The 22,303-nt window shown below is 41.1% G+C and overlaps 1 protein-coding gene across 1 annotated transcript in view; it reads right to left on the bottom strand.

Annotated features, from left to right (window-relative positions):
- LOC139476717 (RCC1-like G exchanging factor-like protein) overlaps positions 1-18,768 on the bottom strand; it is a 67,225-nt gene extending 48,457 nt beyond the window's left edge. Inside the window, exons 1-9 of the mRNA XM_071259432.1 lie at positions 18,467-18,768; positions 10,775-10,989; positions 9,340-9,437; positions 7,389-7,518; positions 6,178-6,306; positions 5,163-5,281; positions 4,157-4,241; positions 3,084-3,194; positions 2,286-2,444 (exon numbers count right to left, since the gene is read on the bottom strand). Of these exons, the coding sequence (XP_071115533.1) occupies positions 2,286-2,444; positions 3,084-3,194; positions 4,157-4,241; positions 5,163-5,281; positions 6,178-6,306; positions 7,389-7,518; positions 9,340-9,437; positions 10,775-10,989; positions 18,467-18,576 (1,156 nt within the window). The 5' untranslated portion in view covers positions 18,577-18,768. The remainder of the gene's footprint in view (positions 1-2,285; positions 2,445-3,083; positions 3,195-4,156; positions 4,242-5,162; positions 5,282-6,177; positions 6,307-7,388; positions 7,519-9,339; positions 9,438-10,774; positions 10,990-18,466) is intronic.
- Positions 18,769-22,303: the final 3,535 nt, after the last annotated feature.

Below are 22,303 nucleotides of genomic sequence, written 5' to 3'. Positions count from 1 at the left end.
TGCATATCATGAGTTATTGATGAGTCTGCATTAGGGAACAGTTATTTATCATAGGATGGGGCTGCTTAGAGCGAATCAGGGAGAGTCACCCAAAAATATGACCGTCTCTAATGGAGGGGCATACAAAATAATACACATATTTGGGGAGGGTCATGACGAATAAACATCTTAAATGAAATATAAAGTTATTTTGCTATTGTCTTTTCAGGGAGGGTCATCAAAACAATGCACAAGGTCATGGGAAGGGTTGTCCCTAAATATTTAAAGCATTATTTTCAGTACATCAGTGCATCAAAATCCTCTGACCCATCCACTCCTGTAATAAATGACCGATCCCTTTTATGTGTCAGTTTGAAAATATTTCATTTCTTTATTTTGCCTCACCGCTTAGCATATTTACCGAGGTGCGTATATCCATATCACATCAAACCAGTGTATTGACAATTCGTCTTCCTTTAGTCACTTGTGGCACAGATGGCCTAGTCATCACAATAGCTGCAATTTGCTGTGCAGAGGTGCATCCCTTAACTATGCCAGAAGCCTATGATCACTGGTTCGAAACTGGTTCTCCCTAAATGTCTTTTTGTTTGTCAACACAATAGCTGTGCACATGGGTTTTATCAAAGTGGTAACAGTCTAACATCTGCAAACTCTGGGTTTTCCTCCCACATGCACAACTCTGGGCTTTCCTCCCACATTCACAACTCTGGGCTTTCCTCCCACATTCACAACTCTGGGCTTTCCTCCCACATTCACAACTCTGGGCTTTCCTCCCATATGCACAACTCTGGGCTTTCCTCCCACATGCACAACTCTGGGCTTTCCTCCCACATTCACAACACTGGGCTTTCCACCCATATGCACAACTCTGGGCTTTTCCTCTATATGCACAACCGGGGCTTTCCACCCATATGCACAACTCTGGGCTTTCCACCCATATGCACAACTCTGGGCTTTCCTCCCACATTCACAACTCTGGGCTTTCCACCCACATTCACAACTCTGGGCTTTCCTCCCACATTCACAACTCTGGGCTTTCCTCCCATATGCACAACTCTGGGCTTTCCTCCCATATGCACAACTCTGGGCTTTCCTCCCACATGCACAACTCTGGGCTTTCTACCCATATGCACAACTCTGGGCTTTCCACCCATATGCACAACTCTGGGCTTTCCACCCATATGCACAACTCTGGGCTTTCCACCCATATGCACAACTCTGGGCTTTCCTCCCATATGCACAACTCTGGGCTTTCCTCCCACATTCACAACTCTGGGCTTTCCACCCATATGCACAACTCTGGGCTTTCCACCCATATGCACAACTCTGGGCTTTCCACCCATATGCACAACTCTGGGCTTTCCACCCATATGCACAACTCTGGGCTTTCCACCCATATGCACAACTCTGGGCTTTCCTCCCATATGCACAACTCTGGGCTTTCCTCCCACATTCACAACTCTGGGCTTTCCACCCACATTCACAACTCTGGGCTTTCCTCCCACATTCACAACTCTGGGCTTTCCTCCCACATTCACAACTCTGGGCTTTCCTCGCATATGCACAACTCTGGGCTTTCCTCCCACATGCACAACTCTGGGCTTTCCTCCCACATGCACAACTCTGGGCTTTCCTCCCATATGCACAACTCTGGGCTTTCCACCCATATTCACAACTCTGGGCTTTCCTCCCATATGCACAACTCTGGGCTTTCCTCCCACATGCACAACTCTGGGCTTTCCTCCCACATGCACAACTCTGGGCTTTCCTCCCACATGCACAACTCTGGGCTTTCCACCCATATGCACAACTCTGGGCTTTCCACCCATATGCACAACTCTGGGCTTTCCTCCCACATGCACAACTCTGGGCTTTCCTCCCACATGCACAACTCTGGGCTTTCCACCCATATGCACAACTCTGGGCTTTCCACCCATATGCACAACTCTGGGCTTTCCACCCATATGCACAACTCTGGGCTTTCCACCCATATGCACAACTCTGGGCTTCCTCCCATCTCAAACTGAATCAAGAATCTGACAGTGGTGGCTTTGTTTCATAGATTTGACAGGTATAATTAATCTAGGTCTGCAGCAGCACCAAGCACTTATGGTTTTCAACAAAGCAGTAAATGTCTAAGAACTGCATCACTGTGACAAAACTGTAATACAGTTGAAAGGAGCATTAAACCAAACACACACACTCGCTTTCCCTCAAACAGGGGGTTCTCTGTGGATGGTTCACAAGGTACAAAGTATCAGATACAAAGACATGTTGACACTCACCGTTAAGTATAGCACATGCAGAGCCAGCTGCAACACCTTTGATAATTTTCCCACAATTCCTCACAGGAAGATGTTTAGGTTCAGAAACCTGAGCATGGTCTGTTACCATGGAGAGCTGGTTATATTCAGAGTTCCCCCATCCAAATACATCTCCCTTGTCTGAAACAATGACAAACTGATTTGGAGTTCTGTTAAATTTATCATCAGATTTTCATCGACTCCCCACTCACTACCAAACGCCAGTGCCTCACATCAAAGCTGAACTGATTGTTTGGGAGGTGATTAACAAAAAGGTGGGGCCAAAAAACAGCAGATTTGTGTCAGTGTTACTTGGGTGTTTCTATCCGAAAACAGACATAATCAGCGTTCGAAATACCTGCCTGTCCGACCGTCCGAAACGGGTTGATTTCAACTCGGGCTGCCAGATTTTCAAATCTCCCTGCCCGACAGTCGGGTTATATTTCATAGGTGAAAATATTCTAAATATTTCCCGAAGATAAGCATTAATTCACATGTAAAGATGAATGATAAAATGTAACCAAAAGAAACTCCATTAGCTGTTAGACAAGCTAACATTTCATATTTGTAATTAAATTATCCTGAGAAACATATGATTATAGTGGGCAGGCAGGTTATGGTCAGGGCTGGTAAATATTTCAGCTAGCCAGTCCTGTGGTCTGGCTGAAATTTTTGGGAGTTTCATACCCTGACATAATATACTTTTTATCCAGGTGCTTTTTGAGCAAACAGCAAAAGTTTGTTTAGCCTAACAAAGCCTAATATCAGTTGTGCACCCACCTGAGACAGCCAGCACACAGTCGGCAGTAGACGCTATATTCACAATCCTCTCATTCTTGATATTCCCGCCTACCAGGGTCGGCACCGACACGTTCTTGTAACTTCCCAATCCTGAAACAGAGACCATGCGACCAACATCACACAGCTGCTACAGTCAGACGTATTCCACAGACAAGTCACGATGTTAAACAGAAGTGTTCCAACTGTCCTGTGGAGAGAGTGGATAGTGGAAGAATGTGGTTTGATTCCCTTGCTGCATTGTATAAAAAGACATTAAAAAATGCTATGTAAGTGCAATATTATTGAATGCAAGGTGAAACCCACCTCACCTCCAGCATGATTCAAAGGTTTCTTTGGGCCCCTGCTCCCCTAATCACTTCCGTGAGTGAGTGAGTTGGGTTAAACGCTGCTTTTAACAGTATTCCAGTTACATCATGGCTTGTCAGCTTAATGTGGGAGAGAAGCCCGAAGTGATGCAGGTGTCTGACGGTTACCACTTCGGTGAAACCCACGAGCACAGGTTTGGTGCTGACAAACCGCAAATCGCGATGCCTTAGACGACCATCACTTACATGTTTTTTAACATTACATTCATCATTATTCCATCTATGTCATGGTAGTGTGGAAACAACTAAGTCTGGACTAAATAAACTAGTGACTGATAGCATGAGTATCTTCCCTTGCTGTCAGGATATGATGACACACTGACATGTGACACATTGTCATCACCCGACACCTGATGCACATTTTAGTGAGAGCCTATGATAAACCAGTCTGGATATGATGACACACGGACATGTGACACATTGTCATCACCCGACACCTTATGCACATTTTAGTGAGAGCCTATGATAAATCAGTCAGGATATGATGTGACCTGTTTGATACAAAATGCTGTATATTTGTCAGTTTGACTGATATCTTCGATAAAACCTATCCCATGTTTTGATGTAAACACAAAAACATGCCAGATGTCCTGTAGAATCATTAAGATCACAATCACCTCGCCACCTGCTTGAAATGAATATTTGAACAAAGAGTAGAATAAGTTAAGAGGTCATGGAGTCACTGACCTGTCTGCCCATCAGCACCCAGCCCACAGCTGTAAACTTGACCAGTGTCCGTCAGGAACAAGGTGTGGTCCTGTCCACACACCACCTGGACAAACCAACACAGGGACTGGTCTCAGGTAGAGAAATTATAGGCCTGTCACAATATGTCAGCCTCATGTATCGAAACATATTGTATTAATTCAGTCCCAATACAATATAGCCCTTCTGACACAAGGTTGTTACTTACTTACTTACTTTGTAGATTTAACGTGCGCTTTCCGACTGATGCGTATTTCGCACACGGGCCCGGCCAGGCCATTTAATATGTTTCCGAAAGGGGCAAAAGTGGTGTGTGCAACCCAAGAGGGGGCTTTAGGGGTTGCTTATATAGAATTTGGGAATTTTGAGATTTAGGTTGACAAGGTTGTTGTTTAATAACAGATTAATATAGGCCCTTTCTAATAGTATTATGCAATCATATTGATTCAGCGTTATGTTTCGCAAAAGACAGTAAAATTATAAGACTAGCCTTAGAAATTAACTGTTATTGGGCTGGAACATTGCATAAATGTAAATTTTACTTTTTGAAAACTGATAGAGAATAAAAACATGAATTGATAGTAGGGTTTACAATGCACTGATGAATAGATGAATCATTACAACCAAGAAAATATAGTATCTTATACACTTTATTGATGACACACTAAATATCTGAACACAAATATGTTACACTTCTATGTCATGAGAGATGTTTAACTTTAATCTCTTTCATCATGCTGCATACATCTATTGATAAATATGTTTTCTTATGCCTTTGGTACAGCAGTAGATATGTCCCATACTTCTTACAAATAATAACTATCCAAATTCCAAAGATTTACAGAAGAAGTTACTGCACAACAAAATGATGAATAGCTAAATATTAATGAGGAGTATGCAACTGGATTCCTATCTGGAGACCTGATATGTATCGATAACAGTAAACTGGCAAGAACATCCACAGCCACTTCTCAACATGCCTCCTTACTTTCACAACATTGTCTGGAAGATCGGGAATCTTGTTGATGTTTGGGTTCTTGGCATACACCTCGCCCTCCACCACTGACCGCCCACACTGACCACACGAGTTGTTGCCCAGGCTGAAAACTAGATACAGACAATGTCAAGAAGGACCATCCTTTCATTACAGAACCTGACCATCCTTTCACTCCAGTATCTGACCATCCTTTCACTCCTGAACCCGACCAACCTTTCACTCCAGAACCCGACCAACCTTTCACTCCAATATCTGACCATCCTTTCATTACAGAACCTGACCATTCTTTCACTCCAGTATCTGACTATCTTTTCACTCCAGTACAGTGACCATCATTTCACTCCAGTATCTGACCATCCTTTCACTCAGGTATCTGACCATTCTTTCACTCCATTACTATAAACACTATGGATTATTACAGTAAAAAAGCTTTGACTATGAACCTATTCTGCAGCTCTTCTAATATCAAAGGTCTAGACGAATTTCAGGCTGTTTGTGTTTAAAAAAGAATATCAAATAATGCTGATAGTAGAATTTATTTAATTTTTCAAATTGTTGTAACTTAGTGCCAGGGCACTGTAGCTCACCTGGATATTTAGTCACCAGCTAAAACACAGCCACTACATACATTTCTAAAAACTCTGGTTCGGCTCTTCCAGTACATGATACTAACAGCAATTTACAGTCAAACACTGTTGCGACGAAGTGAAAGGGACCTACGTAAACAATTCAAGTTGAATGACAACTAACAATGAGGAACTTAAATAGATGTCGACTAATATTAAGTAAATCTGGGATGGAAGTATGAGTACATGCTTGAGACTGGAAAATGACTTCAAGACAACCTTACCTTCAACACATCTGATCCGACATATCAGAGGTCAAATAATTATGAATAAAGAAGATGTACGCAGGGTCCAAGATATTACTTCGTGAAAGCTGTAGTTTTGACACATCAAAGTTCGAAACAACATTGTTTGTCTGTATTTGGAATAGAATGTCATACCTCCCTCCTTGTCTGTGATGACAACAGTGTGGGAGCGACCACACGACACGTCCCGCACCCTGGTGGTGTCCGGGGACAACAAGGGGAGAGAAATAGGGACAGGTTCTACTATGATGTCAAGGACTCGGCCTGAAACAAAGCAGTTTGAAAGTAACAGGTCTGTGCAAAATAACATTCACTTCACGAGTGAGAGTAAATGAGAGATTGTTTGTGGTGGTCCCAGTCAGCGCTATTCCAGGACAAGGAGCATATCATTGTGGCCTGTGAATAATTGATTCTAGGCCTGACACATCAGAGGTTAGCTTAATGAGCAATCTAATTAAATTAAGATCTTAATTCTCGCTACCACTAAACATGAGATCTGAGGAAATCCTATTACAGGTCACGTCAGAACGACCTTTTGCGAACTTTGACAGACCAATGGAATGAAACATATTGTGACAAATTCTAGATTACAAATTTGAAAACAGAACAAAAGAACATTCTGGAATGGCTAATAGATGGCCTAGATTGTATGGATTCAGGCATAAAGCCCATAACTGTCGTTCGGAATATTCAGTGTTAAATATATCAAGGGTGAATGATTAGAAAACACATTCTGACTGTCACCTTCATGATCTGGTAAGCGACGCTCAGATTGGTCAGATGAATGGTCGCTCTGACCTGACCTGTAAGCGGATGTCCTCAGATCTTTGTTTAGCGGTAGCGAGAACTAAGATCTGCTTTTAATGAGATTGATTTATGAGCTAAATCAAATGTTGTTTGGGTATGAAGACAGGCAATCATCTGAGCCAGACCACCTGTTCCATCTCAGTAATCTGTTATAACAATCAGTCAAAGTCAAAGTGAGTTAAGGTTGGTTTAACACTGCTCTTAACAGTGTGTAACTACTTAATGTGGGAAAAAAACCCTGAAGTGATGCAGCTCATAAATGCCTATCACTTTGGTGAAACATAAATGTATGGGTATGGCGTAGACAAATCTAGGACAGTAATCAGGTCAAATCTGTGACTTGTGCCAATGCTCAGGGGATCCTGGACAACCAAGGGAGTCAACTCTCCACAGCAGTGCCTTAGATCACTGGACCACTTGTTAAACAATCATAGTGTAAAGAGTGTATGAGCGTTGCAAATGCATAAGTAAGCCACATTAATTCCCATTGGCAGTTATCTAAACAAAAAACAGTGAACTTTTTAGAAGCAAACAATCACCTGAACCTCGTGGATATTCATGGTACCCCAGCTGTGAGTCTGTGTTGATTCCCGTCGCGAACAGCTTTTGTCCACTCGGTGTCCTGGCTGTGAACACTGTGAAGCCGTACCCACAGGCCACGCTCTGCACCTGTACAGGCAGAGTCTCACTGTAACTTGGGCACATTGAGAATCACATATGTGAAACAACTTGAATGAACCTAAAGATGTTCTGCACAAACTGACAGACTTACAGCAGACATGCAGAGAGACAAGCAGAGAGACATGCAGCAGACATGAAGAGAGACATGCAGAGACATGCAGAGACATGCAGAGGGACATGCAGAGAGACATGCAGCAGACATACAGAGAGACATGCAGCGAGACATGCAGAGAGACATGCAGCAGACATGAAGAGATACATGCAGCGAGACATGCAGAGAGACATGCAGCAGACATGCAGAGACAAGCAGAGAGACATGCAGCAGACATGCAGAGAGACATGCAGCAGACATGCAGAGAGACATGCAGCAGACATACAGAGAGACATGCAGAGAGACATGCAGCAGACATGCAGCAGACATGCAGAGACATGCAGAGACATGCAGAGACATGCAGAGACATGCAGAGAGACATGCAGCAGACATACAGAGAGACATGCAGCAGACATGCAGAGAGACATGCAGCAGACATACAGAGAGACATGCAGCAGACATGCAGAGAGACATGCAGCAGACATACAGAGAGACATGCAGCGAGACATGCAGCAGACATGAAGAGAGAGACATGTCTACAGAGAAACATGCAGCGAGACATGCAGAGACATGCAGCAGACATGAAGAGAGACATGCAGAGAGACATGCAGAGAGACAAGCAGAGAGACATGCAGCAGACATGAAGAGAGACATGCAGCGAGACATGCAGAGAGACATGCAGCGAGACATGCAGAGAGACATGCAGCAGACATGCAGAGAGACATGCAGCAGACATGCAGAGAGACATGCAGCAGACATACAGAGAGACATGCAGAGACATGCAGCAGACATACAGAGAGACATGCAGCAGACATGCAGAGAGACATACAGAGAGACATGCAGCAGACATGCAGAGACATGCAGAGGGACATGCAGAGAGACATGCAGCAGACATACAGAGAGACATGCAGCGAGACATGCAGAGAGACATGCAGCAGACATGAAGAGAGAGACATGTCTACAGAGAAACATGCAGCGAGACATGCAGCAGACATGAAGAGAGACATGCAGAGAGACAAGCAGAGAGACATGCAGCAGACATGAAGAGAGACATGCAGCGAGACAAGCAGAGAGACATGCAGAGAGACATGCAGCGAGACATGCAGCAGACATGCAGAGAGACATGCAGCAGACATGCAGAGAGACATGCAGCAGACATACAGAGAGACATGCAGAGACATGCAGCAGACATACAGAGAGACATGCAGCAGACATGCAGAGAGACATGCAGCAGACATGCAGAGAGACATGCAGCAGACATACAGAGAGACATGCAGCAGACATACAGAGAGACATGCAGAGACATACATGCAGCTCATTCTCATTTACATGTTTTACTCTCATAGGATACCTCTCTACATTAACATCTGATGCACTTCACACATTGTGTCAGACGAGCGTCCTTATCGCCCATTGGGATTGAAGATTCTAACTTATCAGTACAAGCAATCGAAGTAAACTAAATTGGTAATTCAGAAAACAAACATAAACCGGTAGTTCTGAATGGAAAATAATAAAGACTGTGTTATATATAATATAATAAATCCTGTCACTTTGGAGCGTGATGGCATCTCCCTCCAACAGGCTGTATTATCAAGGGAATATTGGTGTTGCGTGATGTTGTTGTTTTACAGCTATTGCTGTAGTAGGGGATGGAAGGACCAGGGCAGGGCAGGGCAGGGCAGGGCAGGGCAGGGCAGGGCAGGGCAGGGCAGTACCTTGATGTTGTGGATGTCAGTGAACTTTAATCTTGCAGGTCTCTTCTGTCTTGGTATAGCAGCCTGTCTGTTGTCTGGCCTCATGTATGTCTGAATTCCTGGAGTCAAGAACATCATGAAGCTAACTTAATGAAGGCAGCATGGTGACGATACTGATCCCTACAGAAGACACACGTGTTCAACATCCATGGAATTCCTGATTAACAATAGTTGATATATATAAAAGGGCAAACACACAGAAACTGCAGACAGAGGTGAGGTGAAATGGGGTTTAAAGTCATGTTCAAGATTATTGCACATGTGTGTGTGTGGCTGCTTGTACTAGTCTGGAATAGTGCCGATTTTATAATGCTAGCCCACTGAGATACCATGCCGCAGTTTAACATGAATACCCCACTCAGACACAGTATACCGACTCCCATTCGACCAGTCCTTGTTTTAGCCCCTAATGCCGAGCACAGGCAGGGTAACAACAAGTACCACCCTGTAACGTCTTTTGATATCACATAGCCGGAGATCGAAATCTGGACCTTCTACTCTCCAAGTGGACGCTCTACCACTAGACCACAGAGCCTGTAGAATGATAATATCTTGATGGACAGTACTATTGTATGGCTGGAGGCATGTGAATTTTGGAGCTGAAAGAATTGAGTTAGGATACAGGTTTCACAACAACAAAGATAGCAGCATACAGGGATATGAATTAAAATGTAACAGGGTTGTCAGTGGATGAGTGAGTGAGTGAGTGAGTGAGTTGGATTTAACTACGCTTTTAACATTATTCCAGTCATATCACGGCATGTCAGCTTAATGTGGGAGGAAAGCCCGAAGTGATGCAGGTCTCAGACGTTTACCACTTTGGTAAAACCCACGAGCACGGGTATGGTGCTGACAAACCTAGAAACATAATCAGGGTGAACTGGGATTCGAACCCACAATCATAGGTTTCTGGTGTGTCCAAGGGACGCAACTCTGCACAGCGAATCGCGGCGCCATAGACGACTGGGCCACCCGTTCCCCCTGTCAGTGGATGAGTGTCAGTTGAATTACAGTTAAAATGGAGTAAAGAACCAGAAAGAGCATTTGTTGTTGTGCTGAGTAAAATAATGCCAGATGGAGATATAACAGTTTTGTCTTGTGGAAGTAATGTTTGTGTGAATATATTAGTAGCAATTGTCAGTGGCAGAATTTTTTGGAAATATTAGTAAAATATACCAAGTGGCTAAATCTAAACTACAGTCCACAGCAGCAAACATTGCATTGTCTTTATTTACCGTAAACCTAAAACTGTGTCTAAATATATATCATTGATCTTGTGTGGTCATTTACTGATTTCACAATTTATTTCTGTGCACACTGATTTCTGGATAAACCTCTGCTTTTCAATTTGGAAATCAAGTTGCTACAGAATCATTATCATAGAAATAAAACATACCGAGCGCCCCAGTAGTGGCACATCCCCACACATACACACGTTCCGCTTGTCTAGCGTTCTCTGCAGCATACTGAACCACCCGATCCTTCTTGTCCTCGCGCTTCAATATCTTCTGTTTCCATGTTCCTTTGCGGCGACAGCAAGTCACCACTAGTGAATGCTGGGAGATCAAGTCTGGATGACGGGATAGAAACTTCTGCACTACACGAGCCATTCTGAACAAAATAGATAAAACATTGATAGTTCCTCTTCATTCTAACACAACAGATTCCATAGATGGGGCGGGGGGTGCAATGGTTTAGGGGTACATCTCAAAAGTGAAGAAACTTTTCCCTGAAGAGATGTATACATGTACTTGCATTAAGGAGATAAACAGGTTTTTCATTGAGTATTTGATGCCTGGGAAGTTCATTTGGAACCAGCAGCATTAGATGGAGGTTACCTATGGAAAAAGAACTGACATTGCATTTCTCACTGATACGTATGGTCTGTATACAAAGCTTTACTGATCCTCAACAAATTCCTGGTTTTGTCAATAGGTTGTTCATTATCCTTGTGAGATTATTTTCTACCAAAACCTTAGAAATCAATGATAATCTAGAAATTGGAGAAATTATATTAGTTACTATGGTTACAAGACTTTCTGAGACTAATATAGAAATTATTATCATAAATAGTTAATTCCAACTTTCGTATCTATGCGAGTTTAATTTCACTCACACTCAGCTTATAAATACTGAGTAGGGCTATAAAATATTGTTGACACTGTAAGCGTTGCTGTCACTCTCTGAAGACTATGAAACTGCCAGCCCGGTGTCGCTCTAGGCTTACAATGACAGACCTTAACACACAATCTTTGGGCAGCAGAAATGTAGAATTTCATTTCCATCTTCAATATTTCTTCCACTCATGTAGCTGGGTGGAACTTGAAGGTCGCTTGTGTACAGTGTGTAGTTTAGAATTTTGTCATGTCTTAAATCGATCTTACATTCAATGAATGTGCTTTGAAACATTTACATTGTTTGTATGTAAGACTTGAAACTAGATAATCCGGTCTGGACCAGACATCAAGTGATTGATATCATGAGCATCCACCTTCACAGTTGGGATATGATGACATGCATCAACCAAGTCAGCAAGTCTGACTACCGGATCTCATGTGTCACCCCATACTGCAAGCATGGTTGCTGAAGACCAATTTTAATCTGGATAGTAACCCATGACACTGCTGGAACATTGATGTCTAAATAATAATAATAAGTGCATTTATAATGCACCAGATTCCATTCACCAAGTAGATGCTCATAGCGTTACACTTTTATTACCCCGGTCAATGGATCAGTGAGCACTCGATTTTCATTCTCATTGCCCTGGGGAGTATACAACCCAAGCTGCCTGTGAGGCGCTAGAAAGTTAACAGCCACATTACCATCTCATCTTACCGGGTACCCACTCACTGCTGGGTGAACAGAGGCACATTTCGAACAAAGTCACTTGCCTAAGGAGACAGCACATGTGGTACATGTGCTTCAGAGTGGGGCAGGCCCGAAGACCTAGAAACTCTCAGCAGTCAAGCTGCTGAACATGGTCACCCATCCAAATACTCTACGAGACCGACGTTGCTTAACTTCACCTGATTTGTGATCTGTGCGGTGTGCACAAAACCATGTGTCACCACGAGGCATTACACAACATTCCTTCACTCACCTTATGCCTGTACCTCTAGTTTAACACAGCGTTAAATACTATCTTAGTTCATCATGGTGTATCAGCTCTAGCAGTGAAACGATACAGCAAGGTCACAATATGATACGCATCACGATGTATAGGTCAAATTGCATGGAAACTTCTTGACTATAATTATTTCCGAGCAGGTTCAAAGGGAAAAGCTAGCAGTACACATGTTCATAGTGGTTATTTTAGAAATGAACTAGAAAACTAATTACAATACATTTTGCGATATTTGACTGACAAAAATGCTGGGTGTGTGTCATGAAACAAAAAGTAATTTATATTAGCAAATTTATCAGCTTGTATCGACACAGACTAAATGTATCGTGTATCGAATCACTGCATGAAAACTCACAATGCACTGGTGCACATGTGTTGTTTCTCCGCTAGACAGCTCTAGTGACCACAACCATAGTGCTGACAGGCACAGAATCGTAATCGGGGCAACTCTGTCATCAGAGGTTCCTCATCTGAGTCACCAACACCTGAGTGACATATTCATGAGTTGTCACACACTGTTGACACTATCTGAGTCATGAGTTCAAAATGTTATTTAACAAAACAGGCCCAAGCTCTTTTCTAAGCAAGCAGTCTGAACTTAATCAACTAGTCCAAAGCCTGAGTAGTCTAAAATCATTATTTAACTTGCATGCTCAGATAACTTTTGATATGATGCTGCCGTGGATAGCACCCTGGACCTTCCACTCTCTGGGCGGATGCTCTACTACTAGACTATGGAGATGGTTCTCGAATAACAGCAATAGGTGTATTGGGTAATGAAATTCCTATGCAAGTTCTATTCTTTGTTACTTGATGAAATGCACCACATACACTGATCACGAGAATCGCATCAATCGAAGAATGTACACAGATGCCATGCATAATTAAACAATAATGAAAACAAAATAAAATGAATCCTGCCTCCCAAATTTCAAAACATTGGCTGAAAATCTATTGTGCCTTAACGTACAGTGACTGAACCCTGCTCTTCTAGACTGAAAACGGACAAGTGACTTGTACTTATTGCATTGTTCCTCCAGCAAATCTGAGATCTTTCTGTTGTGTCTGTGATATATTGTTATCATTAAACTTTTCCAGAGACCACATGCTAGTCGTTACTACAATCAACACACGTCTTTATTTCATTACTGTACTAATTCAACTGTCCTAAGGGTCTAAAACTCCCCTCTCCTTCATTCTATTCTTACCATGCACCCGCTTACACCCTTTTATGGTTATCCCCCTTACACTGTCCATACATATATGGTAACAAAGTTACCTCCCCTTATACCACACTATCAATCGTATATATATGTATTGATAAAAGAATATGTGGGTAGTTCTAGAATTCTAGTTCCTAGTTAATGTTTGCTAAAGATTGTGAATCAATAAAAACGCAGCTGGCTGACATGGCTCAACCTGGTCTTTAAGCAAACTGCTGACAATGATTTAGTTTATTCATTTCTGATCTACAGATACGTAGCTAGTTTTAAGTTGTAGGCTACATAACCCTTATTGTTTGTTTGTTGTTAATCCCGCACTCAGCAATATTCCAGCTATATGACGGCGGTCTGTAGATGATCAAGTCTGGACAAGACAATCCAGTGATTGATATCATGTGCATCGATCCACGCAATTGGGATCGATGACATGCTTCAACCAAGTCAACGAGCCTGACCACCCGATCCTGTTAGTCGCCTCTTACGACAGCATAGTTGCCTTTTACAGCAAGCATGGGTTGCTGAAGACGTATCTACCCTGGACCTACTAGTATGTAAAAAGATAGTCGGAATAAGGAGAAATGGGGTGTAACATCATGTTAAAGATTATTGCAGTCATACAACAACTTGCATGCATCCATGAGTGAGTACTCTGTGCCCTCTAGTTCTTGCTTCTTTACCTTAGAGTGGAGTACCAGGCAGAGTAACAAAAAGTACCAATTTTAACATCTTTAGGAATGATTGAACCACCAACCATCTGCCCGGTAGATGTTCTATCCACAAGACCACAGAGGCGGTCAGTCAAAATAAGAAACACACTTCAATTAATGTGTCCAACAGGAGTGTTCATTTGCTTAGGACATTACGTTGATTTCTTGACATTTTAACTACCTATTTCAGCATATGCTTCATAAATGAATGTTGTTTTATACAGCAGTCAGCAATATTCCAGCTATATGTGGCCTAGTCAAAGAAGGGGTTGCCACAAGGACAGCATGAACAAGGCTCCATTGTGTTGGGTGCTAACAAGAAATGTGTTGTTTGAATGACACCAAGTTCAAACCAACAAAGACTACAGTTTTGCCCAAGCCTAGATCTGGAGACCAATTCTAACATGGAATCTCCAAGGGAGAATGTGGAGCCTGACTACACGGAGGCACTTTGTCAGTTCCACACATGGCAGCATTTACAACAATCAGACTTGATCACCAGGATGTGGAGCATAGTCTTCATTTAACAGCCTCATAATGGCAGTGATGATCTGCTCACCAGAGAGTCAGATTGTCCTCCTGCAACACAGACTCAAGTGTCCTCATGGCGTGATGATCTGGTAACCAGTTCCAAATTAACATGAGCCTCTTAGTCTGAGACTAGTAATAAGTTTCAGGAAGTATGAGTGATATTTACATGTAGACTACCACTTCTACCATTCGTTAGATGACAACACTAGCAGATCAATTTCTAACCATGATCATTGATCTGAATGAACAGGCAAATAATATCAAACACAACACGCAGGGAAATGATTGCGAACATTTAATATATCCGACAGTTGTATGTTCACAGATGTTGAAGCATAACATATTGGTCCACTGGAAAAATCAAATCTTCAAGTCATGGATAACTTTGAACTGTCAACATCAAGATTATCAGACATGTACAATCATCTTCCTGAGGCAAGAGAGTTAACCTACTTTAAAAGTCCAGTTTCCACCCTGGCCTAACTAGGCTGGAATTACTGGGCTCGATCGTAGCGCCACCAGTGGTTATTACTAGTTATGTCCCTTCTATGTCCCTCCTACGGACCAATCAGTTTCAACCTATCATATCACTTGCATTTGTTTCAAACAAAAAAGGGGTGCCCAGTCAAGACGATCTGATCGATAATCAAGATCTATATATCGTCTTATATCATGAAGTGTATTAAATCACATAAGCACCTTGATTAAAAACATGAAAAGATTTAGGAAATATCTGTTGACAATGAGTTGGCGTTGTACATGCTTTGCAAATCATCCAATCGACCTAAATCTGCATGACAGTTTACGAACCGGATTTCGATTTTGGAGCGCGATTTTGATTGGACTATGCATGGACTCGTTAGTCCAGCCAAAATGTAACTCCATAATACCAGCCTAGTTGGGCAAGGGTGGAAACTGGACTTTTATAGTCGGTTAACTCTCTTGCCTCGGGAAGATGATGTATAACGTGCTGCCAAATAGTCTCTTTCTTAACTGTACAATTCTTGGACTACGGACATAATCAATTACGTGAGTATGGCCAAACTTTGTGAGTATCAACATGATCTATGACCAAGTCTGTGATCCAAGATGATTCACTGATTTTACATTTCCACTGTCTTTATCTACATCTCCTAAGGCAACTAACTTTGATCAGTGAACTTACTTGTGAATAAATATTACAAAACACTTCCTGAAAACCTCTCAAAACCTTTTGGCACAGTCTATCTGAACATTCAGTGGCTTATAAGTTCAAAACCTTGCTAGGGTAAAAATGAACAAGTACACTTCTAATTATTAATCATATGAAAATGATGAACACATCTGGTAAATCATTAATTGTATGACATTCTCTTTTGCCCATGTAGCAGGACGTGGAGTCATCCCATAGATGACATCCTTACCTTGTCAGCTTGCTGACGGGGTTAACCTCTTTGGTCCTGTGGACAAGGCGTCCGACCTCGGATCAGAAGGTCCGTGGTTAGAATCCCATCACGGGACTCAGAAATTTTATGGCCACTACATTGGCGCCCAACGTTGGGCCCACAAGGTAAGGATGTCATCTGTGGGATGACTACACACCCTGTTACACCCACTTCCTAAAATATACAAACTCTGTGGGCGAGGGCCCTTAATGCCTCATAATGCCTTGTCCTTTGCCGTTCTAATTTGTAACGTTTTACAGAAACTGAATCGTTTCAATTACAAATCACCAAGAAGTTTCTGGATCAGAGTGAAATGCTCATTAATGACATTCTATAAAACATGGAGTATTTGCATATAATCAGTCCATACTTTATTTCACACAATCTTTTTAAATAACATTCTCTGGGCTCAGCAGCTCATCAGACCACTGACATTTGACTCTGATAAACATAATGAACGTAACTCCATAAGCAGATTTAGTTTTCCAACAGCATCAAATGCTTTTAGAACAAATATCACAAGAATGTGCCTTCTGATTGTGAGATCTTTGTAAAACAAGTGTCCAAAATTGATCACATTTGTATGGTTTTACATTTTGATCTGTTAATGGTGAAGTTTTGTCTTCCTTTTGATGACTTTTCACGTGTCTTTTCAAGTACTCATATTGTGCAAAGCCTTTAGCACACAAACTGCACTTGAACATTCTCTCTGTGCTGTGGGTATGGGTATGTGATAGTAAATCTCTTTTTCGAGCAAACTGCGTCTTGCAGATCCTGGAATGGATCAGTTTATGCTTTGACTGTTCATTAGAAGTTCTGAACTGTTTAGAACAAACCATGCACTGAAATGGTCTCTCTTGAGAGTGAATTCTAGCATGATCCCTCAATGCATATATCAATGAAAGAACTTTACCACATTTTTTGCATTCATGGAGTTTCTTATCAGCTGTTTCGAAATGGGTAGTAAAGTGAAGTGTTAAACTTTTCTGTCTAAAATACATCTTGTCACACAAATAACATTTAAATGTCTTCTCAGCGGTGTGGCACTGAAGGTGCTCCTATAGGCCACATCGCAATGCAAAACTCTTCAGGCAGATCTCACAATGATGGTTTTTCTCCCCTGTATGAATCTTCATGTGTTTATGCAACCCTGGAGAGTCAAAAAGGTTCCCCCCGACAGACTTCACACTGGACTGGGCGTTCCCCAGTGTGCACACGATGGTGAACTGTGAGACTAGACTTCACAGTGAAAGCTTTGTTGCAGATTTCGCACACAAAAGGCTTTGTGTTCATGTTCAGCATGTTCATCCTGAAAGCAAAACATTTTTCGGTAAGGGTGATTAAAATTTTCTTGTTTCTCAAAACTTTTTCAATACAGACTTGGTAGGGATTGAGAACATTTATTTTTAAATCTTATTTTTTGGTAGGTCACAAATCTGTCAAATTGAACTTGATTATAACGTACCACATTGTTTCTTTTGGACACACATCTTGCGTCTTGAAGTATGAAGAGCCTTAGGCCATGGCTACAGCTATTTTAATCCCCTGTGAATCTGACACATTACGAAAGGCATGATGTGGACAAAAGGTAAAAAAATAATTTAAAAAATCTCTTTTGCCACTTTTGAACCATCCATGTCAGTTTTTTTTTTTCATTTTCAGGCTTTGTAACCAGGGGCAGGTAACTAAACAGCTTTCCCCAAAATGAATGTACAAATTGTCTATGCAGGTTGTGTGATGGGAGAACATTGTAAGGCTATATCTGGGCTTGTTGAGTGCAGCTTGACATCACTCTACAGAACATTTAAGAATATCTGTGAAAGGGACATATTAATACTGAAGACAACTACATTTTGCCTTCATATAGGATTGTCTAAAATAGCAACAACAAAAAACCTATGTTGATGCATCATTTTAGGTCAAACCAAAAGACCAGTCATCACCATATACAGATTATAAGTAGGGAATCAAAGAACTTGAAATGTTTCTTGTCCGTCAAAACTACACTGACAGTGGCTATTGTTTAAATATATTACTTTTACCTTGAAAACACACAATATTTGGAGCAATACGTACATAGAAGGTGAAGTGTGATCTGTGCATCCCAGGCTGAGAAACAAGATGAGTTGCCGTATCAAGAATCTTGGAAAATGGATCAGGCAGGAAGCCCACCCGGCAACTTCCATCCGATGTTAAATTCCCACTTAGTACATGAAACGGCGTTGTCATCAATCATAAAACATATATAAATGCAGATCTGTGCCATTAAGTTTACATGCACAAAATTCAAAATCATGAAATACCTTAGTTTTTTTAAACTCTAATAAACTTGACTGGAACATGTGTTGATCTTTCCATTCAGTCAATGGGTCAGGGGGCTGACATCTTGGGTTTAACTTAAAAGACAAAAGGGCGAAAGAACGCGAAAGTACAATAAAGTATTTGTAAGATTCATGGTAATTTACCTACACGCCCCGATTTAATATGTACAAATACCCTTTTGTGACATCAAAATAAACACTAATCATTCCATATCCGCATGACTCGCAATATTGAATTAATCATGTTTCGCTTTTGAAAATCATGTTCCGTCCATATTTTATAATATGCATACAAACAATATAACTGGGTTCCGTCTCTAAACGTTATCCGTATCTGTATATATTATATATGACACAAGATACGTTTTTTTTCTTTGGACCCAATTTTGTATAATAACAAGAACTTGTGGTTTCAGATTTTCTCATCGTGAATGAGTTAAGAGATCTCGGGATCATGAAGATTTGATTCAATGGTAAAAAAAAGCACACACAAAAAAAACATTTTGGTGAGCCATTTATAGAAATTTGTCACTATCATAAGACTCTGGTTCGACGGTGAGAAATTTGGGAGAATTACGTAATATGTTGTTATATGGACAGCAATAGGTACATAGAGTCTTTCCGTGTGGTACATGGCATAGTTTCTCTCCCTTAGAGAATGTTCATGAGATCATTCATTACAATGACGTTTTAACGGTTTTGATTTTGAAAATAAAGATGAAAATGGCATAGCTTTGAAAGATGGTGTTTGTACTCAGTTGAATATCCAATTCTGTCTACAAGTAAATTGCAAAGGACACACCCAGACATATTAAAGACTGTCATGTTGCACATTTGAAAGTCAATATTTCTATATGTCTGATAACATTGAGACAGACTAGCTACTATGTGCCTGCACTGCTCTCCATCCTGTAGCCAAGATCTCCGAGACAACAGTAAAAATAAAAAGCACTGTCTGATTTTTTTTGCGTGGGTTTCAATATTCAACATCATCCCTACATGAACTTTATTAATTAATTTATCCGTGCCCTTTAAGTCATAGCTTACACGAATTTGATATTGTTTAACATGTAGTTGTGTAGTCTGGCTGGATGGACGTATGTCTCACCAGGACCCTAACATTAACATGGCCCAGAGGACACAAACACACATTGTTAGCATGTTGTCATGACAGTGGAGATATTTCTATGGGCTCACGTGATTGTATCACTCTATGTTGTGCTTATGACGAAGTTAGAAATTCGGAATATTGCCATACCCAACGTAGAACAAGTTGGAAATGTCAATATAGACTGGGATGTGGGCGACTTGAATATATTAAAATACTATGGTCCAACCAAGATACTTCTGACATGGTAATCTAGACAGGCAGGTATTCTGGACATTGCTCATTGAAGTCTGAACCACCTTTTGAATATATTTTTTTACTGCACTGTATTCTGTATCTGTTGAAGGTAGCACGTACTGTAAATGCATTTACTTGAAATTAAACGACAAAAAACATATATGCATGAATGATGTCGGTTTTGGTGTTTGTTTGTTGTTTAATGCCACACTCAGCAATATGCCAGCTATATGACTGCGGTCTGTAAATAACCGAGTCTGGACCAGACAATACAGTGATTGACATCATGAGCATCGACCCACGCAATTGGGATACGATGACATGCATCACCCAAGTCAGCGAGCCTGACCACCCAATCCCGTTAGTCGCCTCTTACGACAAGCATGGTCACCTTTTACCGCAAGCATGGGTTGCTGAAAACCGATTCTACCCCGGATCTTCACGGGTCTCGGTTTGTGTGAGAGGTTCTGTGCAGTACAATGAAAATGAAGAGCGGAGCCTTCAAATAGCGTAATTTAGTACGATTTCACACACATTACAAGTTGTTACGTATTCATAATATGATGAATTATGAATTGTTTCAATTTAAATTGTTTAATTCACCGGACAAATAATAACAAATAATTGTATGGGCGGCCATTCGCTCAAAAAATACAAAGTTGAAAAAAAGGACAAAAGTACGCAATTAAGGTCAAATATTACGAATAAAGAACTAAATGTTACTATTAAAGGTCAAAATACAAAACAAACACATACAAAGTTGAAATAAATGTCAAAAGTACGCAATATTAATAGTCAAATGTTACAAAAAGACGTCATGAGAAAAGAAAGAACAATGTGTACGAAATATCGTCAGTGAGCACGAAAGGACGTTGACAATAAAGAACGCCAGATGGCGCTGCAAATTTGTAAATCATTCCGAGTTTAATCCTCTTGTTCCGCAGTGTATATGATAACTGCATGCCGAGGAGCACAATGTATTACGTCATTCCTCGAGTACTCACCGTCTGACGTCACACACATATATATATATATATATATATATATATATATATATATATATATATATATATACATGTATTTAAAATGTATAATGAACTGTTGAATAACACAAATAAAACTAATTCTCGCACAACGATCACTTTTCAGATGAAAATGTGCGTCTGAAGCAAAACTCGGCATCATAGCACCCTTATGTTGCCCCAAGCATCATGAACAGTTATTGGATCACTGTAGATGAATCCTAGATAAGCTTTAAGTGAGTGTTTTTTTAAGGTTGTATACAAAATACATGTACTAATGTTAGGGAGATGTTGGATTACACAGTATACTGTATTTGTGAAAAGTCATACCAAAACGTGTTAAGAGATGGCACGTGTTGTTACCCTGTCTGGCGCTCGGTTTTGAGGGGATACAAACAAGGACTGGTCGCCTTGACCATAGGATCATAGCAACTCTGCACAATGACTTATGGCGCCATTCGTGAGAGACTCGAAGATGATCCAAGATCAGGAAGATCCACCACTGTGGAATATGTTTATAAAATACATGATATGACTATGGATGTTCGACCACTCACCACACGTTTCATAGCCAACACAGTAGGCATCTCTCATTATAGAGTTGACAATCACGAATGAACAGGGTATAACCAAGGTTTCAGAGCGCTGCGGTCCAAGGCTTCCGATTCCTGGCGAGAAATGCTCCAGGTTCTCCATCTCTCGTGATAATTTGCTTCGTTTTAAAGCAGATCCAGATGGATTTGTTGAGCAATTTGTAACCGTGAGAGTCTTGGGTTCATCGCAATCAGACAAAGACTAAACAACAGTCAAAGCAGTGGTAACATCTAATATCTGTTCCGACACCTGGTTGGATACAATTATCATGATTATTTATTATTTTTCTTTTAGTTAAACATATGTCATTGTCAGAAGATAAATGAATCGGCCACAAGCTCTGAAAGATAATGGTTGTCCCAAAGCACACATTCCATGCCAAACGTTTTTGTTTTTCACCGTGTTGTAAAATCAAGGAACCAGCCTTGAAAATATATTACTGAAAGGGTTCAGACGCGGGTATCATCCCTCATTCACGTTAACTATGGTCCACGGCGTTTCATTGCCATGCTCATAGGTTTTACCACACGTGCCTACCCTTTCATACAGACACACAATATATAGCAGGTATGTACTGTTGAAATGATCTAAACTTGAGATACAATGATTTATAACAAACTTCTTCATCACA

Source organism: Haliotis cracherodii, unplaced genomic scaffold, assembly GCF_022045235.1.
Source record: "Haliotis cracherodii isolate W230 unplaced genomic scaffold, xgHalCrac1.p SCAF_1, whole genome shotgun sequence".
NCBI classification, from domain to species: Eukaryota; Metazoa; Mollusca; class Gastropoda; order Lepetellida; family Haliotidae; genus Haliotis; species Haliotis cracherodii.
The sequence above is the reverse complement of the archived record's forward strand: the minus strand, read 5'-3'. Positions and strand labels throughout refer to the sequence as shown.